Source organism: Mauremys mutica, chromosome 4, assembly GCF_020497125.1.
Source record: "Mauremys mutica isolate MM-2020 ecotype Southern chromosome 4, ASM2049712v1, whole genome shotgun sequence".
Taxonomy (NCBI): domain Eukaryota; kingdom Metazoa; phylum Chordata; order Testudines; family Geoemydidae; genus Mauremys; species Mauremys mutica.
Window position 1 is genome coordinate 64,851,621 of NC_059075.1, and position 25,474 is coordinate 64,877,094.

The window sequence follows — 25,474 nt, forward strand, 5'->3', positions numbered from 1 at the left end:
AGAATTGTGAATTGATGTGCAAATATGCCTGACAGTTTGCCCAAGTATGAAAATAATTCTTTACACACGGTGTACAGTAAGCAGCTCAGATTTCAGGAAGAGGAAACGTAGATGATTTTATTCTTTGCTCAGACTTATTTACTTCAAATGAGCTGACTGTGTCAGTTACCTGTAAAGAGGTCCATGTTCCTCTGAATAGAAAGGATGGATTTTCCTCTCCAATTTTGAGCTAGACACAGTAGGAGGTTTATCTGTTACTATAAATTTGTTCACTTTCAGATGTCCCCACACTGTGAAATCTTTGGGCCAAACTCAGAGGCAACATATGGTGTGTATATAGAGCACATGGTGACGGTAGACTACTGGAATTTAGACAACCAGAGGGTGGAAGAGCAGGGTTGGGACAGGAAAAGCATCTAGCAGGAGGATGTGAAAGAAAAGGAACATTTGTCTTTGACCCTCTTGTTTTGTGTTTTTCCTGCTATAACCTCACCCTTCTGCTGTCTCTGTGGACTGTGAATTATATTCTCTCCAGTTTACTCACTTATAATTGACACCCCCCCGATTTGTCACTTCTGCATTGGGCCTTTTGTCTGTGGTCTGGAAAACAAGACAATCCCTCCCCTGACCGTGGTCTCAGAACTACTTCGTGCTTTTAAAAATATTATTCCTTGATCCATAGCTCTGCCATGCCCCGCAACAACTAGAAACCACCCATCTGCCTGCTACAGCATCCCCTAGTGCCCCAGCTGAAGCCCTGGGAGACTGACCAGTTCCCAAGTTGTTATGAAAGGGGGATTAGCCTGTGTACTAATAGCATGAAAGCTTTTGGGTTTTCCACCTGGCCATACAGAGACCTAACTGGCTCTTTTACATGTAGTTCCCTTACCTCTAGCTCTAGCCTGCCTGCTAGAGTTTGTGCTGGCGTCTCATTTTTGTTTATGTAATCGGACAACCTATGCTTTCAATGACTAACGCCAGCTAGTGTAGCTATGTGCTAGTATCCGGAGTTAAGCCGCTGTCAGAAGCATTTGGCCCAGATCCTCAAAGATGCTTAGGTGCCTTAATTCCCATTGATTTCAATGGGAATTAGGCACCTAACACCTTTCAGGATCTGGGCCTTTGGTAGCAATAGATTTGTCCTTGCCTGCTAATAGATTAAAAGGGAGTGACTGGATTTTCATTTTCATGGGGGGGGGAGGGGGCGGAATCCCCTTTTCCTCTCACTGTTTTAATTTTTTTTCTAAACAAGTACAAAAAGTGCAAGTAAGGTGGGAGAATTAGATTTGAAAATTTTTCATTTAAAAAAAATTCATGAAAAATTACTGAAATGGGAGAAAATATGTATCAAGGATGGCGAAACGTACTGCCCGGCTGAGCCGCCGCATACAGTAACCTTTGGACGTTCGAGAGGCAGGCACACCTACTGGGGCTCAGGGCTTTAGCCCTGCGGGGCGGGGGTCTTGGGGCTTCAGCCCCACAGGAGGTACTTGCTGGGGTTCGGGGCTTCAGCCCTGCTCCTTCTGAAGGCCCTTGCCCCAGCAAATGTGCCCCGTAGGGCTGAAGCCCTAAGCCCAGGCAGGTCCCTCCTGCAGGACTGAAGCCCCCTAGCTCCACCACAGGGCAGAAGCTCCCAGCTCTCCCCCCCCCCCCCGCCGCAAATCTGGTAGGTGAAAAATTGGGTGGGGGGAGGAAGAGGGGCCCCGCGAGCTGCATTTAAACTGTAAAAGAGCCGCATATGGCTCACAAGTCATGGTTTGGCCACCTCTGATATATATCGTTGGTAATTTCCCACAAAAGGTCCTTAACCTTTGCTAATCCGTTTGTGCAGGGCCACACCCATTGACGCTGAAGTGCTACTGCTAAGGGCTTAAGAAATGCAGGTTGCTGAGAGTAGCTAGCAGAAAGTTACAGCAGGTGGAGCTAAAAGTGATTGAACGCATCGGTTTTAAAATGAAATGAAGATATACTATCAGGGTTGGAAGGGACCTCAGGAGGTCATCTAGTCCAACCCCCTGCTCAAAGCAGGACCAATCCCCAAATGGCCCCCTCAAGGATTGAATTCACAACCCTCAGTTTAGCAGGCCAATGCTCAAACCACTGAACTATTCCCCTGTAAAACAGCTGCCTCTGAAAGGTACTATTGGGTAGAGCAGGGCAATGCCAATTGTATTTTTTACATTTAAAAAAAAAAAACACACTAAAGCAAGGGGCGGGGTCTTGCTTTCCAGCTGTGGCCAAAATCAAATAGACTCTTAGTTTCAGTCCATTTCACATTTTTCAGCAATAGCAAAAGAATCAGAGATTTTATTACAGAATGAGGGAATCATACCATGCATATGCATATAAAAATTACAATCTTTCTTGAAACATCTCTGCTTATTACAAAAAACTATCCTGACTCATGTATTTTGTTAGTCACCAAGCATAAGCCACATAATTGCATTTTGGGACTATTCAAGTTCTTCACAGTGGAAAGAATTCAGCTGAGAGATCCCAGCAATGCCAGAACATGGGAAAATTACTGTAGTCAAGCCTTGCAAATCAACAATTCACTGTGACAGGAAGTTAATGTAAGTTAACAACGTGGCAGCTGCCAAAGAGCAAGATCAGTTATTGCAACTAAGCAATGAAGTGTATTTACTTGACATGACCACTATCAATATGAACAATTCCCTTACAAAAATCCAAGTATATGGTGTAACAATATCTTCTCCAGTATAATAAATCATTTGATCACTGCATTGAATTACAGATTGTCACTAATTAATGTAGTTTACATATTGCATAAATAAAAATGTATCTGAAAGCTCTGCTGTTGCAAAGCTGGGCTTGTAGAATTGAGCTTCCTTTAGAAATCAGAGTTTCATTGGAGTTAAATAAGTCCCATCCTGTCCCCCTGCTTTTAATTGTAGAAATTTCCTTTGGGAGGCTTTGAACCCTGATTTCTAATACTTACAAATGGGTGTTAAATTCTTCCATTTCTACTCTGGAAAGCAGTTCTATAGTGGCAAACTGGATTTTTTAATGGGAAGCAGTAGTACCTAAAGGGTGCCTGTCAGAAAAACATCACAACTGTTCATAGCTACAGTGATGATACAACAGTGACAGATAGCGTGGACAGCTGTGGTCTACTGGTTGGAACACAGAAAGTCAGGAGACCTGAGGTCTGTCAGACTCTGCCTCTCACTGACTTGCCCACACCCTGAAAACATCACTTAACCTCTCTGTAACGTGAGGATAATAATTTTGTGAAGTGCTTTGAAATCTATGGCTGGAAAAGGCAATCTAGAGAAAGTAAATTGTGCTGTTAGCAGATAGGTCTGGATCCTGCAAACACTGATGTAGGTGCTTAACTTTAGGCATGAGAGTAGGCTCATTGACTTCAATCTGACTGCTCACGTGCTTGAAGTGATGCACATACACAAGTGTTTGCAGGCACCTGCCCCTGTCAAACAAGAACACCATTTACTCAAAGGGCCATGTTATGAAGTTTTGTTTTTAAAAATTCATTTTTCTTAGTAAATCTTTAGTAAAACAGTGGAATTCAACCTAGCCACTGCAATTGTCCTTACTTTGCAGGATCTAGATGTGGAGCAATGAACTAATATGAAAGGCTAGGAAGCTTAAACTGATGTTGGATTCATTCCTAGGGCACAAATACATTTTCATAGAATATCAGGGTTGGAAGGGACCTCAGGAGGTTATCTAGTCCAACCCCCTGCTTAAAGCAGGACCAATCCCCAGATAGATTTTTAACCCAGTTCCCTAAATGGCCCCCTTGAGGATTGAGCTCCCAATGCTGGGTTTGCCAGGCCAGTTCTCAAACCACTGAACTATCTCTCCCCCCTTTCAGGGGATGAGGGCACTCAGCATTTTACAGGATTGGGCCTACAGTTCATAGTCATGAATATAGTAGCAGAGCCACTGACATTAATGAGAGTTTTGTCATTGCCTTTTGTGCAGCCAGGACTTTTTTCCGTGGTTCTGGGGTTGTAGGCAGGGAGTGAAGGAAAAGCAGCCAAGGAGAAATACTGCAGCAGTTGCACTCAGTAGGAGCAATACCCACCTTGTCATTCCTGTAACTTTTAGGTTTGGGACTGCCATTTTTCAATGTTCCCTTTGTGACTTAAGGAGCTCAGTACTAAAAGAGAAATCTCACTCAGGGCAGAGATAAGTGACTAATAAGAGGATCGTATGCTGCTTTCAGTACCTCATGGCACATACAGTAATATGTTTCACTAAGGTAACAAACATGGACTCATTCTCTGCTGAAATGAAGCTATAACTGTGAGGAGAACAACTGCATGTCTGCAAGGTTCTTTACTTCAGTAAACCTAGAGGGGCTCTTCTCAGAATTTCTGCTTGATTCCTACATCAGTGCAGTCCCACCCCCCAGCTACAGTGCTGTCCAGCCATGGCTTGTCCCTGGACAGGGCCCGACTTCTTCCCCTCTCTTACTGGGAATCTGCTCTTGTTGCTAGGAGCATGTCCATATACTGGCATCGGATAGCAGGCAGTTGGGAAAAACCCCACCACAAAAATGTGGAGTTGCACTTTCTTTTGAGAGTATAGGGAGACAGAAAGCAAACAATTGCTGCTGGTCCTTTAACAGGGAGGGAGCAGCTGGAGCCACTGCTGTTTCTACAGGAAGGGGGGGGGGGGGGAGGAGCAGAGTGACCTCTTGAAGCATAGAGGAGGCAGATAGAAGAATGAAGGGCCCAGCTATAGGAAAGCAGTAGCCACAGCCAGCAAAAAGGTAAGTAGGTGGTGGGTTTAATTGTGGCTGGAGAGAGCCTTGATTTATTACCATAGCACCTAGGAGCCCCAGTCTTGCACCTCACTGGACTATGTGCTCCCTTGTCTGGCTGTATCTGTGCATTAGCTTTTGTCTTGTTTTGTACTTAGATTGTAAGCTCTTTGGGGCAGCAGCTGGCTTTGTATTGCTGTACAAACACACAATACAAAGCCAGCTGCTGCCCCAAAGAGCTTACAATCTAAGTACAAAACAAGACAAAAGCTAATGCACAGATACAGCCAGACAAGGGAGCACAAGGAAACACTGGGAATGACGGCCAGCATGATAGGCTGTGGCCTCAGCACATCAGCAGCCTAACTACTGTCAAGATTTTTGCAGGTATCCTGGCAAAGGAGGGTGTGTAAGACCACCATGAAGTAGCTTTGAAGCTGTTTACAGGAAGCCCCTCTGGAGCGTGAGAGGCAACATGGGAGAAAGCATAAAAGTGCTTGTTTGAAAAGTTGAGTGGGCAATGGAGATTGGCATGATGATGGGCCAATCAGAGATGAGCACTAACAGCTTGATAGCAATGAGAAATGATTGGTAGGGTTGGGCATAGAAAATGAAGGGCTTTTAAAGTGAAGACAAGCAGCTTGTGTTTGATGCAGTCTCAGAACCTATAAAATAGAATGCAATAGGAAAGGGGGAGCCAGTGTAGGGATGCAAAGAGAGGGGTGACATGGTCAAAGCGACAGGCTAGGAAAAGTATCTTTGCAGCAGCAGTTTGAATGGTAATGAGAGGGGCAAGACTGCATTGGTCAAGCCAAAGAGAAGAATGTTTCAGTAATAAAGATGCAATATGAAAGCCTGGACAAGAGTTTTAGCTCTGTGGATGGATAGAAAAGGCTGTACCTGAGAGGAGATGTGTGGAAAGAATCTGGATATGAGAACCTAGAGAGAGGCTACCTACAGGCCAGAATGACAGGGTGGCAATGATAGCCACAGGAATTGAGTAAGGGAGTAGTGGGAAGGGAAGATTTAGAGCTCCGTTTTAGCCATGTTGAGCTTGAGCTGATCACTAGACTTCCACTAGGCAAATGAAGAGAGCCACTTGAAGTTAAATGTGTGTGGCTCTGGTAGCGCAAGTATTTTTCATGAGGGCTAATAGGCTTAGTCCTTGGGAAAACAGGTGTTTGAGAAGCAGAGCTTAAAAATTTCCCCAACTTCCTCCATACGAGTAGAGTCCTGCACAGATACAAAATTTGAATCCACGTCCACCTGCAATCCACATAAATGGTCTGGGGATTTGCAGGGCTTTACATATGAGTGCGTGAACAAGCATGAACCAGGTCCAGTCTGGGCATTTCCTGCTAGACCACAGTCCCTCTGCTGGGACATCAGGGCAGAGGAAGTAGGTTATTTTGAGATTGCAGTAGAAGCGCACTAGGACCTTTCCTTTCTAGCTGCCTTACCTACTGGCTGCTTCAAGGACCCAGCTACTGCTGCTCGAGAGAGGTTACTCCAGTGCCCTCGGCCACGGCCTGCACACTTGATCACATCTTGTTCCCCTGCACTCCCAGCTCTTCCTTTGTACCCCCATCACAAGCTTAATTAGAAGCCTTAGCTGGAGGGACTTTGGCAGGGGGTTGGGATGAGTGTGTGTGCGGGGGCTCATCATGAATGCTTAGCTCACGGAAACAGCAGGCACAGCAGCTGAGCTGCTTGCATTTAATGGGCTTTGCTGAAGGGGAGTGAAGAAAGCACTAGAAAAAAAAACAAGATGCCTTCCTGCCACACTTGTTTTAGCTGGTGTTCCCACATCAATGGGACACAAATATTACAGGATCCTTATCCTATCCAGCCAAGGGTCTTGACTACAGCTGGGAGAACAGTGGGGGAGGGGGTTCTAAATGTACTGCTTTAAATTCAAGAATGAATTTTGATTCAATGGAGTTCATAACCCCGTTTATTTTGCTTTCTACAAATGTTCAAGCAGCTCAGGGGATACTAGCAGAAATGCCTGTACAAAAGACATTTTAAACTTCAAATACTCCAAAAGCCAGTTCTCAATTGAACAGTAGATGGTAACGGTCACCATTTGTACCAAGTTGTACTGGATATGGAAATCATTTACCCAATCCAACTGAAAAACAAAAACAATCTCAATGACTTAAGTATATAACCAAAGCATGAATTGCAAACTGCAAATATTCTCAACAAACAGCCACAAATAGACCAAGAATTAGTAACTGAAGGAATTAGCCTACTTATTTGTTCTGTAAAGTTAATTTGAGAACTTCAGTCTGTTTTTGCATAAAACTTTACATATTATTCACTGGCATTTCTCCAGACACAACATTCTCGCTGAGTGACTTTTTTCCAGTAAAGGAAGCACTCGCCTTAATGTTTCACTGTTCTAGCAGGGACAGAGTTTTGTATTTCAGCAATAAGTGGTGGCGTGGATAAGAAATGTGAAGACAAAGATACAGTGGCATAGAAAAGGACAGCATGCTGTGTTGGGAGAATGCAGAGAGCATCAGAGAAAGAGGATGGGGAGTAGAAAGGGGGGGGCTCAGAGAGGCAAAGTGACTAGGCCTAGAAAGATGCCACACAAAATATCACTGAGTATGGAGCCCTGTGGGATGAAGAGAACTCCTTATATTAAATACGTTCACTAATCTCTGAGGTTGCTTGTGTTCCTGGAAGCCTGACTGTTCCAGTTTTAACCAATCTCTGTCCGGTATTAGAGAGCAGCCTTACTTCCTGCTCTGTCTGGGGTGCTCTCTTCCCATTCCCTTTTCATGTCTCCCCCTTACTGGAGAGTCAGTAGAACAGTTAGCTTTTTCTATGCAACTTTTGCCAATGAGTTTCAGCTACTGGCTGAAGTCACATCCCACAAATGATCCTTCCTTCCAAACTCTCAGCTGAATTAAAAAAACCTGTACTCTGTAGGAACAGTTCATCACTTTTATTTACAACTGCCCCGTAGTTTTAGAGCAGATACAGTAGAAAGTTTCTGAGCCTGCTGGGCGAAGTTCAAAACTCGACAGACAGAGCAGGCAGGGCATCACCACAGCTTGCGTCAATGCAATGGTGACAATAAGAGTCCACACCTAACAGCTGTCTCTTGAGTCAGCCAGGGGGGCTGGAAGATCCATATACTCGGTCTAGGGACAATATGGATTATCTGAGTTGTAAGAGAAGTGGTAGAGATCCTGCTTGACTGCCATGAGCAGGCCAGGAACTCCTCGGCTGCCTCCGAGTCTCGAAGAGAACACCACACTGGGGATGGAGTCCCTGGAGGATGGGTGTGGAGAGGGAATCATTCTGAGCAGATGGGCATCTTGGAGACTCCAAATTCTTGTGTAGCAATCCTGACCAACTGGAGAGGAAAAAGCACTGCAAATCAGGACAAGGAAATGCTTCCACATAAATGATCATAACTAGCTTTGAAAAATTCTGGTCCCAGAGGAGGAAAAAGGTATTTAATACATTATAACAAAAGAACCATTGCCCATCTCCATCCATGCATGAAAAAAATCCTGAGTTCCTCCAAAAAGGAAAAACGCGACTCAAATATTTTACTCAACATAGGGTGGGATGGATACAAATAACTGTAGGCAAGATCTCAAAAAAATCAGTCAACACAGAGCTTAGTACGCCACTATCCAAAGCAGTATCCCCACTGCTGGGTTCTTTATTATCGATCATAATGAAAAAAAAAGCTCTTACCATAATTGTGCTGCTTATGGTGAATGCAAGAAAAAGCAAACAAATTCAGGAATATCTTGGTGTTTCTATAGCCCCCTGTAAAGGGGTTCCCTTCACTGCAGCAGCACCTCCTGGTGGCCAGGCATGGTGTATCAGTTGTCTTTTGGTCTGGCACCCCCTAGCGACATGCACTCTGTCACCACAGTGGAGTCTCTTCCCATAACTCAGCCCTCCTGCCAGGTCACAATATTTATGTCTGCCCCTTTTGGGGTAACAGAGTACAACCAAACTGTAGTCCAATTACCTTATTGTAGTCTTCCTTCTGTCTCTGGGCTCTGTTGTCTTTACACCCCTTACCACAGGTGGTTTCACCCTACTTTTCTTGGTGGCTGGTAGGGGAACCCAGGCCTTCCCTCTACTCTGGGCTCAAACCCAGGGACCCCGTAAGCTGGCAGCCAAGGCCTACTCCCTCAGATTCTTTGCTGCCTCCCTAGATGCTTCCTATCTCTTCTATCCCCCCAGAGAGTGACTGCTGGCTCTCCCTGCACCCCCTTTCTGCCACAAACTTCCTAGCATCAAAATCACAACCCAGCCCTTCCTCAGTGGGGCTTCATTATCTATTAAGCCTGGCTCTCTCTTGCAGGTGCTGACAAGTATCTTAACTGACTTCTCAGGCCCACATGAATCTCTTCAGAACCTGTGTGGGGTACACATCCCATCACATTCCCCTTCATCCTACTGTCTCCTTTGGATATCAAAGAAAAGACCCAATATACTCCTGTTATTTAATATGACTTTCCAGGACATCTATCCTTCTATGTAAATCAGTTCCCTTTTTATGGACTCATGAAAAGGTTTAGTACTGTTTTCCTTTACTTCTAAATCAGACACTTGCCACTCTCTCTCTCTTCCATTTTGTCTTCCAATGTCTTTCCTAACTTCTGACTGAGAAATCCTACTGGCTGGAGAATATCTTTTGAAACCCAGAGGACCATCCTCATAATTAAAATGCATCCAAATCATTTTTGTTTTGAGTTACACACTTGTGGTTTATTATGCTGTTCCCAAAGCCAGAAAGGAATGAATGCCCCCGTAATTTCCAATAGCCTCTCTCTACAAATGCCCCACATACCTGGGTGTAGAGAACCAAACATACATTCACTATGGAAAAGCTACACACCTGCTGTAACAAGCCCTTCCTCCTCATTTATTTGCAGAGGGAGAGTAGTGTGTTCGTTATGATGGCCTTCGTACTGTTTCACACACTTCACTGCTCTCAGGTCCCATAGCTTTATCTGCAAGTGGCAATGGTAATAGAAGAAAGGACATTTTAGTGAAGCAGCGGCAAGTTTTGACAGTTGTTGCTGGTGATAGGGAGAGAAAGGAGTAGACACCCAAGGTTTTACAAACTCACAAGTGAATTCCTTCAGTTTTGGAATTACCACCTAGATACCATTATTTGAAGCACTGGTTTAGGATACTGGCTGTGGGAAACCACTTATAGAAAGGCTCTGTAGAAGCAGCAAAGAATCCTGTGGCACCTTATAGACTAACAGACGTTTTGCAGCATGAGCTTTCGTGGGTGAATACCCACTTCTTCGGATGCAAGGCTCGTTCCATTTGTTTTACTGCAGGCAACTTGTCTAGTGGATTGAGCAAAGGGGACTGAGTTTTAATTTTGCTCTGCCACAGACTAGTTGGGTGGCCTTGGGGAAGTCACTCTACCACCACCACCCCATCTCTGTTTCCCAATCTGTGAAAAGGAGATAACACTGCTTATTTACTTAACTCACAAGGCTGTGGTGAGGAGTACCTGATTAGGCCATGTCTACACTAGGGGCACTATAGCAGCACAACTATGCCTTACCTACCTGTGCTGCTGTAACCATGCAGCATAGATGCAGACTACAGTAATGGAAGGGGTTTTTCCACTGCTGTAGGAACTCCATCTCTGGAGCATCAGTCACTACGTCGATGGAAGCATTCCTCTGTCAACCTACCTGCATCTACACCAGGGATTAAGTCAGCACAGCTATGGTGCTCGGGGTGTGGATTTTTCACACCTCTGAGTGCCACACCTATCCTGACCTAAATGTGAAGTGCTAAGCATTACTAATCCCTTCTCTAGGGAATGATGCGAGTGCTAGGGTGGTACCATACGCTGCACTGGCAACTTGTTAGAAGCCAAAGGAAAAATGAACTTCTGTATTTTTCTGCCTTTCTTTCTCCTTATCTGTCCTCTCTGCCTGTCCTCCCCATTTTACCTCCTCCATAAACTCCACATTCTCCTCTCCTTTATTCTCTATTTGCCCCATTTGCCTTTAATTCATTATCAAAATATCTTTCTTAGTGGATCTCCCAGCTCTTGAATCCTCTCTGGTGGAGTTGCTCAGGAGGATCTGCATCAGACTTCTTATAATGACCCAATGACTAGCAAGCAGCATCTCCATCTGGGTCAGGGAATCCCAGTAGAATTCCAAGTTCTTGAGTGAGTGTGCTGTGGCTGTTCCAGTGCTTCGTGCTCACGCACCAGTTGGAGAAGACAAAGGCCACGTCTACACTAGCGAGCTTATAGCAGCACAGCTGTACCATCACTCATGTAGCTGCTCTATGTCCATGGAAGAAAGCTCTCCTGTGGACATAATTAAACCACTTCCAATGAGTGGTGATAGCTATGTCGGCAAGAGAGTGTCTCCTGCTGACATAGCACTGTCCACACCAGTGCTTAGAATCACAGACTATCAGGGTTGAAGGGATTTCAGGAGGTCATCTAGTCCAACCCCCTGCTCAAAACAGGACCAATCCTCAGATTTTTGCCCCAGATCCCTAAATGGCCCCCTCAAGGATTGAATTCACAACCACTGAGCTATCTCTCCCCACCCAATGTGTTTTTTTCACACCCCAGAGTGACACAGATTATACCAACAAAAGTGCTAGTGTAGACATAGTATCTCAGAACCAGGAGTAAATATCAGAGAATACAGACATCTGCAAACCATTCACAACTTCCTTCTGACCAATCATTGAGCTGGGAAAGCTTTGAGAGATTGGGCAGGGGACGAAGAAGGACTAACAAATTCTCTAAAGTCGGGGCATGCTCTTTCAGGTCTTTCCTGGCCAACAGAACATATGAGACACTATCTAGCTTTCCATAAAAAGAAACTCTACCTTTCCAGCCATGTCTGCTGCCATAAGATAGTACTCAGCTTGGAGAAGGCGAACAGATGTGACTGCTGAGTCATGGAAGAGACGGACAGCTTTCCAGCTGTGGCCCCTCCGGCTGCGCTGACGAATGTCAATGCTGAAAACCTCCCCTGAACGGCAACCATTGTACAGCACTGGAGTCTAGACAAACCAGAACAGGCAGGGAGATGAGTCTTGTAACATTTAACAGTATCAGACAGGTTTCTCTTGTCAGTTGTGGCCACTTTCGTAGGAAGGGTTCAAATAATAAGATAGCGCTTCATTGTAGTGCCAGAATAATATCACTGTACATGTAGGATCACAAGAACAGAATTGCATAGTCACGTTGCAGAACACTGCAACCAACTTAGGACTTTCATTCTGCTTTCAAACATTTAGCAGTAAAAAAAGCAATGGAAGCTTGGTCTTGTGGTTAGATCAGGGGAACGGGAGTTCTAGTTCCACCTTTGCCACTAACTTTGACTCTGAGTACGTCATTTAACCTCTCTCTGCCTTACTTTCCCCATCTGTAAAATGTGAACAATACTGATACTTAGTGTGTGTGAAGTGCTTGAAGATGCTCAGGTAATAGGCACTATGACTGCAAAGCCTTATTATAATTCCTTGCATTTGTTGTTTCACTTTCTTTTTATCCCTTTTCTATTTAGCAAAATTGATTCCCCCCCGTCCCACCCCACATTTCCAATGGAGCTTGAAATCAGTGTAGCTTATTTTTGTTGCTTTTCCATGGTCAGCCACGTCATCAAGTGTCAACTTCATTACTGAGCAGCTACTGAAGCCACCACAAAAAGTAGTCAAAGTTAATATAGGGCTGCTGGTTCCACAAAATCAGCAATGCATACATCTCTCTAACAAATCAAAGGCCCATGTCCCTTTCTACCTGGGTGGCAAACTGTTGTGCCAGTACATCACTGCTTGTTCCAAATGTCTGCCGATGACCAGTCATTGCATTGGTCACAAGGACTCGTCGCATCAGCCCTGAGAAAGATAAAACAAATACATGGCCATCATTTGGGCAAGACCACTTGGAGGCCATGATGGAGGAGATCTTTCCCCTTGAGAAGTAGTACAAATACACTTCTGCTTACCTGTGCTGAAGCAGTTATCAGCCTGGGGGTTCAGACACCAAGCACAGGACCAGGCAGTGGAGATCTTGAAGCTGCACAGCATTCCAGGCTGATCTCCTAAGGGTGGCAACAGGGATGAGAACAAACTGTGAAGCCCCCAGGCACCACAAGGAGATGTGGAAGGAAGCTTCAAGTTAACTGTGCCCCTAGAAAATTTCACCAGGCCTCTGTACCTCTTACAATATTCAGGTTTTCTGCTTCCAGTGCACTACACCACCCAGTTACAGGCCTGTTGCTACCCAGCCTGTTCTTCTGGAAACAGAAGATTGCTCTACCTGATGCTTGAGTGATTGCCGAAGAACACTTCCATGAGAACTACTCTGTAGTCATAGGCATGATTCTGGGGGAAGGGAGGGAAGACTGAAAGAAATAGCTACACAATGCACCCACATTCTCAAGGTTTATAAAAACTGGGAATACATAGTGCTTTAATACAACTGCATTGGAATAAGGACACCATTTTGCCTTCCCCAGCAGCCAAAGCCTATCTATGCCCCTGCCTCTCCCCTTGATGAGAATTCATAAGGATTTTCAAAAAGTAGCACATTAGGCACTAAAATTATGTTCATCGAGCGGGGGGGAAGGAATTGGGGAGAAGTGAGGAAGGGTCTTGTTTGGACAAATGCAGCTTTGAACATGCTACACTGGCCCTCCTGTCTGCTGAATTAGTGAAGTTTAATTATATAGCAACACGCGAGATTTGCATTGTTCCCTCAGCTCCCAACCCAGTTCAAAACCAATCTACTGACAGTTCCTAAGTGTGCAGTTTTTATTCACTTCACACAAGTATGTTAAGACCAAGCTCTCAGTTGAGGGTTAGAGATGACGCTGCAGGTGTCTTATGTATCTGAAAGCAGTGATTTTCAAAAGACCTTAGAACAGTGGTCCCCAAACTGTGGGGCGTGACCGCTCTAAGGGGGCGCGGAGGAACATTCAGGGGGGCACAGCGGGGCTTGGGCCAGCCCCCACAGGAAGCAGGGAGGGAGCACCACCCAGCCCCACTCTGCCTCCTGTTTGGCTCTGGCCCCGCCCTCTACCCCAGCCACAGCTCCAGCCTCAGCAACCGACCATGGCTCCTGACCACAGTTTGGGGTGTGCGCGCGCGAATGGACAGGTTCCATTACGGGTAAGAGGAGGGGGGCACAATGGAAAAAATTTGGGGACCACTGCCCTAGGACTACTTTTGTCAACTGGTAAAGCATCCTGCAGTCTTCAAACACCAACCCTTCCTGTTAGCACTAACGCTATGTGACTGGTTTTAAAAAGCCTCTGGAAATAACTCATGTAATAACCATTAAGGTGCTTTACATGTTTGTCTTCACCAGACACTTCTTTGGTGTAAATTTAAGTGTGGCCAAACTTGCATAGGACACAAAAATTAGAGGTGTAGCAAAATTAGAGAATGACACTACAAAGAGACCTGGAGAGAGCAGCATAGTGAGGACTTAAGTCAACTCAGGGAGATTCCACCCTTATGAAAAGGAACAGCACATATACAACATACGGGAATGTAGCCACACCCATCAAATTAAAGCCAATTTATTTTAACCTTCTCTCTTTAATATTCAGGTTTTCATATGACTGAACACAATACACAGTGCTTGCCATGGGCTGGGGGTGGGAGATCAGTACTGGAAGAGGAGCAGAGGGGCCTACAAGAGGACTGCCATCTCAAATAGTCCCATCAATAAACGTATGTGAACAACTACTGTGGGCAAAGGTCGTACCTGGGAGAACAACTGTGCACTGGTTCACTCCATTTGAAAGGACCAGATAGTTTGAGTGAGCACCTGTTGGGCTATCTATCTATCTATCCATCCAGGTTCTATGTATTAAGGGAGGCCAAATAACTTACATAGGAAAAGTTCCAAATAAATATTTACTCTAGAGGCGAGTACATTTTCTGCCAAGTACCATACAGTAAACAACTGGTGCCATAAGCTATCCTTGTTAACTAGTTCCTAAAGTTATTACTATCCAAATCAGTTCTTGGGCTTCATCACACAGTGTTAATATTCATTCTTGTGACGCTTACAAAACTACTCCAAGTATTAGAGAATGAAAATACAGAAGTCATCCCTCATTCAGGCCCTCTTCAGACTACAACTTCTAACCGGAACAGAAAGGTATTCTACCTGGGTTAGAGTTGCTGAATAAGGATGCTGGAAGCAGACTGGCACAGCCTGGAGTTTCTGCAATCCCCATGAGGCACAACCTGCTGGAGGCTGTTAAAGAAAAACCAAGATTTCTCCCAGAAGTGGCACATGTTGCATAAAATTACCTCGGGGGGGGGGGGGAGAGGGGAAAGAAGAGATGCCATTGAAGCATGGTACACATAATATTCTGTCCTTCAAGATGCCCCTCGGATTACCTTTAGAGTGATTCACAGTCACTAATGAATTAAGCCTCATCACATCCGTGAGGTGTTCATTCCCCTTCTCTCATAGGAATTAGAGGACAAGAGCTGTAATTCTATGATTCTAGTTTTAATATTTAACATTCCCCAACAGGGAATTTTTCCAATCATAAAATATCATCCACATATAGAACTTCAGAGAGTGAGGACACAAAAAACAACCTTTTCCAAACTACTTTGGGTCTGTCTTTCCCAGTGCATAAAAAAAATTAAAAATGGGGTTGTATCACATTGCTCTCTGGAGGTAGTAACAGGTATGGGCAGGATTTAAACTTACTTTTCCAGATCAGTGTGATGGAATTATGATCAATAGATGGGCGAGAGTGAAAACTCCAGGCCTGCTGCAGTGCAGGTCTGAAACACCACGCTGAAAAGTCCTCTTCCTCTCCCAGTAGTATGACCATGACACTCTGCTCCCTCACACTATCCCCTGGCTTCTTGCCATTGTCTGAATAATTTTTTTGAACTCCCTTGTTCTCCCTTTCAAGGGCCTTCGGAATCCAACACTTGCCTACATCTCCCCTTGTTTGCTAATACTCCAGCACACACCCTTTGTCTGCCAACAACCTCACCTCCCTGCTCCTTTCACATTCTCCATTCGTGTCCCTGCCCCTTCCATGCAAGCCTCTGTCAGTACAGATGCACATCTTTTGTGTAGCATTCTGCCACTAATCTGTAATCAGACATTCCCCATTGCCAATCCCAAACCTGACTCCCTGATGGGTTCATAAAAGAAAAACACTTTAAAGAGCTCTTCTGAGAGTTTTCCTACCCCAGCCCATTATTTTGTCATTCCTGCTATTTCCTCCCTATACCCAAAAGTGATTTGATGTTATTTATTCATTGTGTTAACTCTGAAGGTTAGGTTGTAAGAGCCTTGTCTTTTGACTTACTATATATCTGAATGCTGCCATGTGTACTTATGACTTAACAACATACTTTCTTTCAGCTTTAGGGCTTCTTTCATTATTTTCCAGTGATCCATTAAGCCCTTTTGAGGCAGGTACTTGGGATTTCTTATTGATAAATGGCTGTCAGTCAACCTGTAGAACTCATTACCAGAGAATGTTGTCAAGGCCAAGACTATAACAGGGTTCAAAAAAGAACTAGATAATTCCTGGAAGATAGGTCCATCAATGTCTATTAGCCAGGATGGGCTAGGATGGTGTCCCGAGCCTCTGTTTGCCAGAAGCTGGGAATGGGCGACAGATCACTTGATGATTACCTGTTCTGTTCATTCTCTCTGGGGCAACTGGCATTGGCCACTGTCAGAAGACAGGATACTGGGCTAGATGGACCTTTGGTCTGACCCAGTATGGCCGTTCTTATGTTCTGTTTTGTGAAGCAATTTGCCGTTTAGTGGAAACAAGCCTGAAGCTTTATTTTAAAAAAGGATATAAAACGTGGGAATCTTGATGAGTCAGCGATGCCCAGCACACAGAATTCACCTACAAACAAAAGCAAGACAGACCAATACTTGCTATCTCCTGTTTAATTCAGAAAAGTCCATTTTCAAACATTCCACATAAGTCTGAAAAACTGAGCACACACCCTTAGTATACTGGAGAATGCCAAGAACAACCTGGAAAATGACTAGAGATGACTAGCTCAATAAAGAGAGACAGGCATTTCAGCCTCTTGCTAGTACTTGCATGAAGCAGAAAAAGGTCAGCACCCAAAAAAGTCTCCCCAAACCTGGATGGGCCCATTCAGCACACCTCTTAACTAAGACAGTTTTTCTCCATGGAACTGGGCACCTACAGGTTGTTGTATTTTGTCCTAAAAGTTCTTCCCATTCAAAGAGAGGCATTTTTTTTCTTTCTTAAGACAAAACAGAGCAAACAAATCAGCAGTAGAATTAATCGCTCAAGGCCTCTTTTTTCAAGTGCTGCCAAGAGTAATTCTGTGGAAATATACTGCTCATGAAAAGTGCTGGACTGACTGCTTTGCAACACCATTCTCCAAAAGCAATTCAGGAGTATCAGCGCTCAGGTCTCTGTGGATTCTAAATTTACTCAATCCCTTATTGCTGGATTCTTCCATTCTCTCTTCCTTCCCTCTGCCCTTCCTTCCCACCTTCCTCATTTCCACTCACACATCCCATGGTACAACATTTTGAGAGTTCCAGAAGGGAAGGAAATCCTCCTGGGTGAGGAGCCAGTGGAAGAACGGTACCTTGCGGTTTGTGAAGTAGAGGTTGTCATACATCTCCACCGTGAGAGAGTCCTTCCCTAAGCCACTGAGGTTGATGATACCATATTTACACCCTCCATGCTCTACATCATTCACAGTGAATATCCGCTCACAAGCCGTGTCTGCCTGCAAAAGAAGTGCATCACGATGGGCAATTAAACTAGACCTGGCTTTAGGTTGTCTGCTTGGGTCCACAATGAGAAATCTATTAACAGAGCTTTCCCACCATCATCTGATTGCAGTTCAGCACCACAGACACTGCGTGTGTTTGGTCATCTGCATTCTAGAGAGATTCACTAGAAAAACATTTAAGATACGCTATTTTCCACTTCAACACCTGACAACAATGAATGCTGTCTCCTATTGGCTGAGTTCTGGCATGGCACCGTGGACAGATCTTGCTGTCATGAGGAAGCATAATCAGTAAGTACAGGCTCCAGCGCATAAATGAGGCTCTGCATAAATAATTTTCATTCAGTGTAAATGTAGATTTTTCTGTCATTTGAAAGCCTCCTTCCCCTACTGGATCAGATTGGTGCCGTTGCAATCAAAGTGCTGGTCCTGAGTTCCAGATTTTGCTCTCATTTAAACCAGTGGAAATTTTCAGTACCCCCACTGGTTTCAACAGCTTTCACTTACATGCACTGGATCAGCAGGGAGCTTCCAAGGCAGACTCTGTAAGATGCCTGCCCCTGAAAGCCGCTTCACACCACAGCGCCAGTCATAGCAGGAGCCATGGAGTAGGGTTAAGTTCAGGGCTTCTCAGCCTGCTTCTCCTAACTCCCATCTACACAGCCAGGACTCAGTGTGGATGAGCTTCCCAGGTAGCCTCTGCTATCAGAAGTTCTCCCCCAACCCACAAAAACCCCCTTCAGATCCAGAGACTCATGATGTCGCTCTTAACATCTACACAGACTTTTTGGACTATAAACTCTGCTCTTATCACTGACTTGACTCTTCCACCCCCATTGACTCCATCAATCTCATCCTCTCCCTTTCTCCTCCCTCTTTTGTTATACTCCATTACCCATCTACCTCTCCTCCTCTCTCACCAGCAGAGCTTGCCAATTATCTTCATGACCTTTCCTCCCACCCTTCATCTGGTTCTGTCCTTGCAGATTGTAAACTCTTCAGGCTAGGTGTTAAGAAAGCACCCAGCACATTTTGGGCACTACCACAATATAAATATGTAATCGAGAGCAATATTTGACCCAAGGATTTATTCATTCCACCAAAAGAGAGGAAAACAGTCAGTGCAGACTGCTTAAAGGAGAATGGTCACAGGGAAAAGATACCATATTCATGCTTAGCTGGCCCCAGAGCTCCCCAAATCTGGAATACCTTCTTTATGGGAGGAGAAACTGCCAATACAATCTGCTACAAAGAAAAGCACTTCCCAATGTACATAACCCAACATATAGGTTATTACAAATCCCAGAGTGCACAAGAAAATAACTATAGCCAAGTGCTCTCTAGCCTTAAAAATTGAAGTGCCCATAACATACCACTATTAGTTTAAAATTGTTGGTTCCAGTAACTGAGGAATCTGGGCTCCGAATCTCTACCTTCCTCCTCTGCATGCAGTTCACCTTTAATTCATGGACCAATCTATAAAGGAAAACATGTTTAACTATTCTGATATTTAATGCCAATTAAAGGAATTCTGGGTAAAAGGCATTGAGATGCTTCTTTATCTCAGCAGGTTAGGCAACAGGTAAACAGCTCAAGGAGCTGGCAGGTTGCAGCCCCAACAATGTTTAGCACGAGCAACCTTCAGATCCTAAGACTCAGAGGAAGTCACCATATATAATCTTCGGGGACCCCATCTGTACATACACCAGCCTTGTCCCACCAATGCAATTTCCCAATCAGCTTCTACTGCAGAAGGCAGGTTGCTGGCATCTGCTGACACACTGTCTACAGTAGCACTCTCACTTGCACCACTGAAGCCATGGAAGTTAAGGAAAAGAGAAATTTCCTGTAGACTAGGTCCATTAAAGTGTATTTACATAAGGAAAAACTCTACAATATGCTTATAAAGTGCAGGAGAGTATGTATTTATAATAAGGATGGGAAATTTCGCACTCAAACTATTCAAAACCCGATGATTAGAGAATATTTTCTTTCATCTTAATTCTTGTCATTTTAGGGAAGACATGATGAGCCATTCTGTAGGTATGTGCTGTATAAAATGTAATGGAAAAGCTGCACAGAAAACAATGGGATGTCTTATAAAAAAGGCAGTGTATACTTTTGTATGTATTACCGATGCTTCCCCAGCTCTGTCACTTACTGGAACAACAGAGTATGCTACAGATTAATGGCAAAGAAACATTAGCAGTCGGACTGTATAGGGTGAAAAAGAGATTTGAAATTATCTTACCTGCAATAATTGGTGGAGCTGAGTAACCCTAACTGCCTCTTGCGTAAGACAAGTGATGCGTTCAGTCCAGCTCTGGATGTTTTCTATTAAAAAAGAACAAATGGAAGTGTGCAATCACGTGCTTGCTTCCAAACACAAAATTAACTGAGTGCCCTTCAGTCTACTGAATTCCACATAGTTATCCAATTTTTGCTTAATACTATGTGACTGTCTCATCTTGTGGTTCGAAATCCATGTACCATTTTCACTACAAAATAATGTCTCAAGTTCTTATCTTAAATCAAAAACTCTGAAATACAATATGGCCACCTAATGCTGCCATCGAAACTTTAGCTTTGGCATTTCCTTTTTTACTTTAACTGTGCAACCTTAATGTTGCAATAACCAAGCCTTTCCATTTGTCATTTTAGAGTTGGGCTGAATACTTTCAGTGCTCATGAAAGCAAAAGATGGAATAGTAGATGGAACTGGGGCAAGGCAAAGCATACAGGTTTTTACAATCCATTTCGTAGTCTTAACGTAGATTGAAAGTCAGTCTTTAATCAAACAGGTTGTTGGGGCCTTTCAGAGGTGCTAAGCACCCACAGCTCCCATTGAGATTAATGGGACATGCAAGTGCACAGTGCCTGTGAAAACTAGCCCACTGATGTAGTCACTTTTTTAATGGAGACATCGGTCTGACCCCATAGCGAAGGAAGCATATCCTGGCCCCAAATGATAGTATTTACTCTCTCTCAGAGAATTCATTTGTTCTGAAAACTTAAAAATAAATCAGTTAAAGAATTAAAATTAAATTAAAAATTGGCTCTTTAAAGAAGTTTAGCACCTTGTGTGAGACTTTTTCCCCCCCCCATGATCTCAGTAACAGAACACCATAGAAACATCAAACTTCCTATAACTTACTAAAATCTTGTCCTCAAGCTACATTTGAAAAAGTGTTAAGGATTAATCATATTTTTTTTAATTCTTCATAGAAGTTTTTTTTCAGCACATGCTAAAGGACACAATGTTCTACTATAAAGAATTCCACTAGAAAAAATGACTATTAATCCTTACAAAAAAAAATTAAAAAAAAAATGCATAGGCACAAGATTTTAGTGAGTTTTATCAATGAACTGTTTGAAGACTCTGTGACAGGGCAGAGTTAAGGTTTTAAGTTTAACCTTAACTGTGAATTTCCTGACTTTATCATACTTGGTTTTGAGATAATTATATCATCCCTGTAACGTATTTTACCCTAAATTACTGATTATGTAGTCTCAACCATAACTCCATCTTAACAAGTTTTTTTGGGCGGGGGGTATGAACAAATGTTTGAATATTTGACCTTGAACATCAAGCATTAGAGGTGATTATACCAAAACTGAAACTGGAGGGTTTTATAACCTGTAGCCCATCCTGGTGTCTTGGGTCACAGCACAGTAAAGTTTAAATGAAATTTCAGAGACAGAACCCACCTTCTTTTGCATTTCCTCCTCTTCTAAGAGCTTCAGTCTCTTGCACTCCATCTCCTTGTACTGGAGGCTCTCTTTGGTGAGAGGGTTATAGTTATTATGTCCAGGGAGCAGGCGGAAATAGCGGTTCTTTTCAGGGTCATAGTAAAATCCTGGTAGTTCTATAAAGAGTAAATACCAAACAAAATCAGACTGAGAGCAAACCTTTTCTATTGCCCTTTGACCTCACCCAATTCCATAGTAGCAGCCAAGAGACAGCCACTTTGGGGATTCCAAGTCAAAAAGGACACAGAAACTTCTGCTTCTAGACTGGCAGGTCACAAATGGGGAGAGGTATTGATTACATTAATGGCCACCTCAGCAAAAGCCAGATCATTCTCCTATTATCTGCAGAGGAAATGTCATTACAGGGATATGAAGAGGGAGACCAGCAGTAATGGAGATTAAATTCAGCAAATAGAAATGGGGAAACACAGGGAAAGGTGCTTGAGAACAAAGACATGGCCACTCTTCTTGAACATAAATAAGTCACAAAAGGCACACTGCTGACAAAAAATTTTTTTTTTAGGAAGCCCCAAACACCGAGAACAATGGACAACTGATCATCGACCAAACATAAAAGCAGCAATCCCTTTCCCCAGGACAAACACCCTTTCCTAATTACATTTCCCAAATCAAAGGCTTAGATACCTACAATCCATGAGACATTTCAATTGTCGACTGCACTGGCTCACTCAGGGTATGTCTACACAGCAAAGAAAAACATGCAGCTGGCCCGTGCCAGCTGGCATGGACTTACAGGGCTCTGGCTGTAGGGCTGTTTCACTGCTGTGTAGGCTTCTGGACTCAGATTGGAGCCTGAGCTCCGGGATCCTCCCATCCCACAGGGATGTGTTGTACTGTTGTATTTTCTTTGTCTGTTTAACATAATTCTTTCAATAATTTAACTTTTAGAAGATTTCTGCCACAGGTGGCTATAGATATAAGAGAGGTGAAGTAAACTATGATAGGATCTTCTATCTTCATACACCCAATGTTTAGGTTCTGATTTTTGGCCCCTGCACACAGTGGTCCCTTACCAGGCACTGGAGAGCTATGACATACTTCAGAAGAGGATCCGCTGTTGCTGGTGCCTGCATTCAGTGAGTTCCATGGTTCCTCTTGTTCACACCTAACAATAAAGCACTGTTATGTCCGGCCTGCAAAATTGTCTTGAAAATTTACCAGCCCAGATGCAAGATCTCCTCACACATCTTTCCCATGAAGATTATTCTAATGAAAAAGCTATTTTGCTTTGTTAAAAACAATGATTTTCCCTAGGTGAGTAGAATTTGGCAAGGCTATTAGGTATATTGTGTATACAAAGGATATGTACACAGAATGAACATACAATGTGAAAATAGTAATACTTCATTTTCATCTTCAAGGTATTATATAAACATTAAAAGGTCATCATCATATTAAAATCTAGTCAATTTTACCTGAAACTACTTTTAATGTTTTTGTTTTTTTTAATATTGTACAACTGCCCTGAGTTTTCTTGTCAATTTTTGTGATTTGCTTTCTCCCTGCCTCCATGTTGTTATGTAAAAGATCCACACAAATAACAGGGGAAAACACACTGTCTCTACAGTGAAACTGATACTATTGGTGAAACCTTGGTACTGCTGAAGTCAATGTGAGTTCTGTCTTCAGTGGGGCCAGGATTTCACCCAAAGTGTTTTGAAATGCACAGAGTAAAAAAACTGAAGAGATCAGAGAAAATTACTACTTTATTTCAATCACAATGAGCTTAGCTATTTTGTGCAATAACAGTAGGTAAAAGACTTTCAAAACAGAAGTAAGCTATTTTAAGTTGGCAAGGTCCATACTTCAGGTTGAATTTCCCTGGGTTATTTTCTTAAGATTCTATTTAAAATTATATGCATAATGTGTTACTAATGCTCAATGTTTCTGTTCATACTAAGTTCTGTAATGGATCTTATAGCCTGTCATTCTGAAAGTAGTAGGTCAAGCTGGCTTAGAGGCTGCATGATTTAGTGTTCTGAGAACAGGATTAGGACCAAGGAACTTCTTAGTTCTAATACTGGCTCCATCACTGGCTTGCTGTGTGAGATTGAACTAGTTATTTAAAGGACAACAATTAACACACACAAAAAAATCACTTCAATCTGAAACCCTTTTTAAAACCTGTTTCCCCTTTATAGTCAGAATAAGGGTCCAATCCTGCAAACACTTAAACATGTGTATAACTTTCCATGTGAGTAGTCCCAATAAAATCAATGGTCCATAATGTTTGCAGAATTAGAGCCTTAGTCAGTTTGCCCTGCTATTTGTGTGAGTATCTCATAGCAACAAGGAAGAGAAAAAAATTTAATGCCACAAAAAATTATCAGAAAGACTCACAAAGGCAGGTGAAATATGTAAACTACCTTTTATTGTAAAAATGGGCTAGATTTCAAGATAAGAGTCCCTATAAACTTTATCTCAGTTTCCCAGTCTGTAAAAAATGGGAAATATATATCTATTTTACAGTAAACATTAACAAAACAAATTAAGAAATACCAAAAAAAAAAACCACCCCCAAAATCCCAACCTTCCTTCCCCCAAAAGTACCTTTGTGAACTGTCTTAAAGTCTAAAGTATTAAAGATAAAGTATTAAGCAGAGTATACTTGCCTTTCAGTAAAGCTACAATGGTTGGGTCTTCTGTAGTGGTTGGGATGGTAGGTTTGTCTGCGATTGCTCCACCCCTCCTTTTCTTTACTTCTCCAATTGTTTCTCTTCATTCCTCACACTAAAGCACACAGACACAGACACAACTACAATTTCAGTTCCAATTGTCTGGAAGGGTTCAACACACAGGGTATTCTCTTAATACATAATTTTCCTCATATTTCAAATTTGTCTTGACATGCTGCTGGTCAAAACTAAAGAGACAGTGAAGGAAGAAACTTATTTTAGGATGAACACAGAGAGAATATAAATGCCACATACTTGTAATATAAATAGAGAAAGAACAACAGGTTGAATAATTTAAAATGAGATTGGACTAAATACTGGAGACAATATAGTATGCAATAATCCTTATTTGGCCCACAGGAGAGCAATATAATGACTTAATATATATTTTCCTCTAATTTCTATGTATGTTTATGTATGAATGCCCAGGTACCTAGAATTTCTATGGACCAAATTCAAGCCTGGTGTAAACAACTGTAAATCAATGGAAATACACTTGCTAACACCAGGGCTGAATTTGGCTCGATGGAGACAGTATGATGGCAGCAATAATATTCTTCCCTGTCAAACTAAAAATTGCAGTGAGTTAAGTGCAGTGCTTCAGATTATAACATCATGTGCTTTTTTTGGGTGTCAAGCCTCTTTCTGCAAGGTATTAAGATAATATCAGATTGATGGAAGGAGAAATATCAGTTTTACAAATAAGTCTTATTTGTCTGAGTTTTAGTTAACTTTTGGCTGACCTATGTGTCAATGCTTGGGTTATACGGAATATATTTTTAAATGATAAATTCTGGTTCTCTCCATGAATATAATAGGTATTTTGTTTTTTTGTATTTTACTCTTGCAGCACGATGACAGAGACTTCTTGCAGCATGATGACAGTATGGCCTCTTGCAGCATGATTTACATCACAGTAACAATACACATAACACCCAGCAGTTCCAATCAGGAGCAGTGTCCCATTATGCTAGGTGATGCATGGACACCTTCAACAATATGGTCACTACAGGGTTTTATGAATAACTCCCCCCCAGTAACATGAGTCAGGGTACTTGCTGGATTTCCTGAGCCCAGAGCAGCCTGGTGACTGGCAGTGCTTTTTTTTAATCTGCATTTCACCAACCTCCCTCTGAGAATCTCCCTCCTATACCTTCATGACGCGCACAGCTGAGGACCAGGTCCCTGCTTAACTGGGAACCTCCCCCCTTGGCCCCAAAGAGGTCAGGGCCCTGCCCACGTGCCCCCTGCCCGGGGTCCCCCCGCCCCATGGGTTACCGCCCGGCGGAATCATGTACGAGCCCGGCCCCCGCCCGTCAGAAACCCACCTCTCCGGGCCTGCTGCTCCCGGTCGCCACTCGCCGCACGTGAAAACGGCCCCGCCTCCTGTACCCGGCCCGCCCCCTTGCCGCTCCCAGCCCGCTCACTGGTTCAACGGTCATGGTTGTAGGCGTCTGATTGGTTCTGAACAGTATCTATCATATGACATACTGTTCGCCCGGCCAAG

General features: G+C 43.3%; 1 protein-coding gene across 3 annotated transcripts; it reads right to left on the bottom strand.

Annotated features, from left to right (window-relative positions):
• Positions 1 to 7,691: 7,691 nt before the first annotated feature.
• DCAF4 (DDB1 and CUL4 associated factor 4) lies at positions 7,692 to 25,441 on the bottom strand. 3 transcript variants are annotated; one of them, XM_045016575.1, is made up of 14 exons: positions 25,296 to 25,441; positions 23,905 to 24,022; positions 22,306 to 22,397; positions 21,230 to 21,387; positions 19,773 to 19,855; positions 18,895 to 18,997; positions 17,372 to 17,515; positions 16,595 to 16,644; positions 14,916 to 14,995; positions 12,742 to 12,837; positions 12,534 to 12,631; positions 11,618 to 11,794; positions 9,630 to 9,744; positions 7,692 to 8,120 (listed from the first exon to the last, which is right to left on the bottom strand). In XM_045016575.1, the coding sequence occupies exons 2-14, from the start codon at positions 24,012 to 24,014 to the stop codon at positions 7,906 to 7,908; spliced, it is 1,521 nt and encodes a 506-aa protein (XP_044872510.1). In that variant the 5' UTR covers positions 24,015 to 24,022; positions 25,296 to 25,441; the 3' UTR covers positions 7,692 to 7,905. The 3 variants fall into 3 exon arrangements, with proteins under 3 accessions (XP_044872510.1, XP_044872511.1, XP_044872512.1); XM_045016576.1 differs by lacking the exon at positions 25,296 to 25,441 and adding an exon at positions 25,121 to 25,212; XM_045016577.1 differs by lacking the exon at positions 25,296 to 25,441 and adding an exon at positions 25,094 to 25,113.
• Between the last annotated feature and the right edge of the window lie 33 nt (positions 25,442 to 25,474).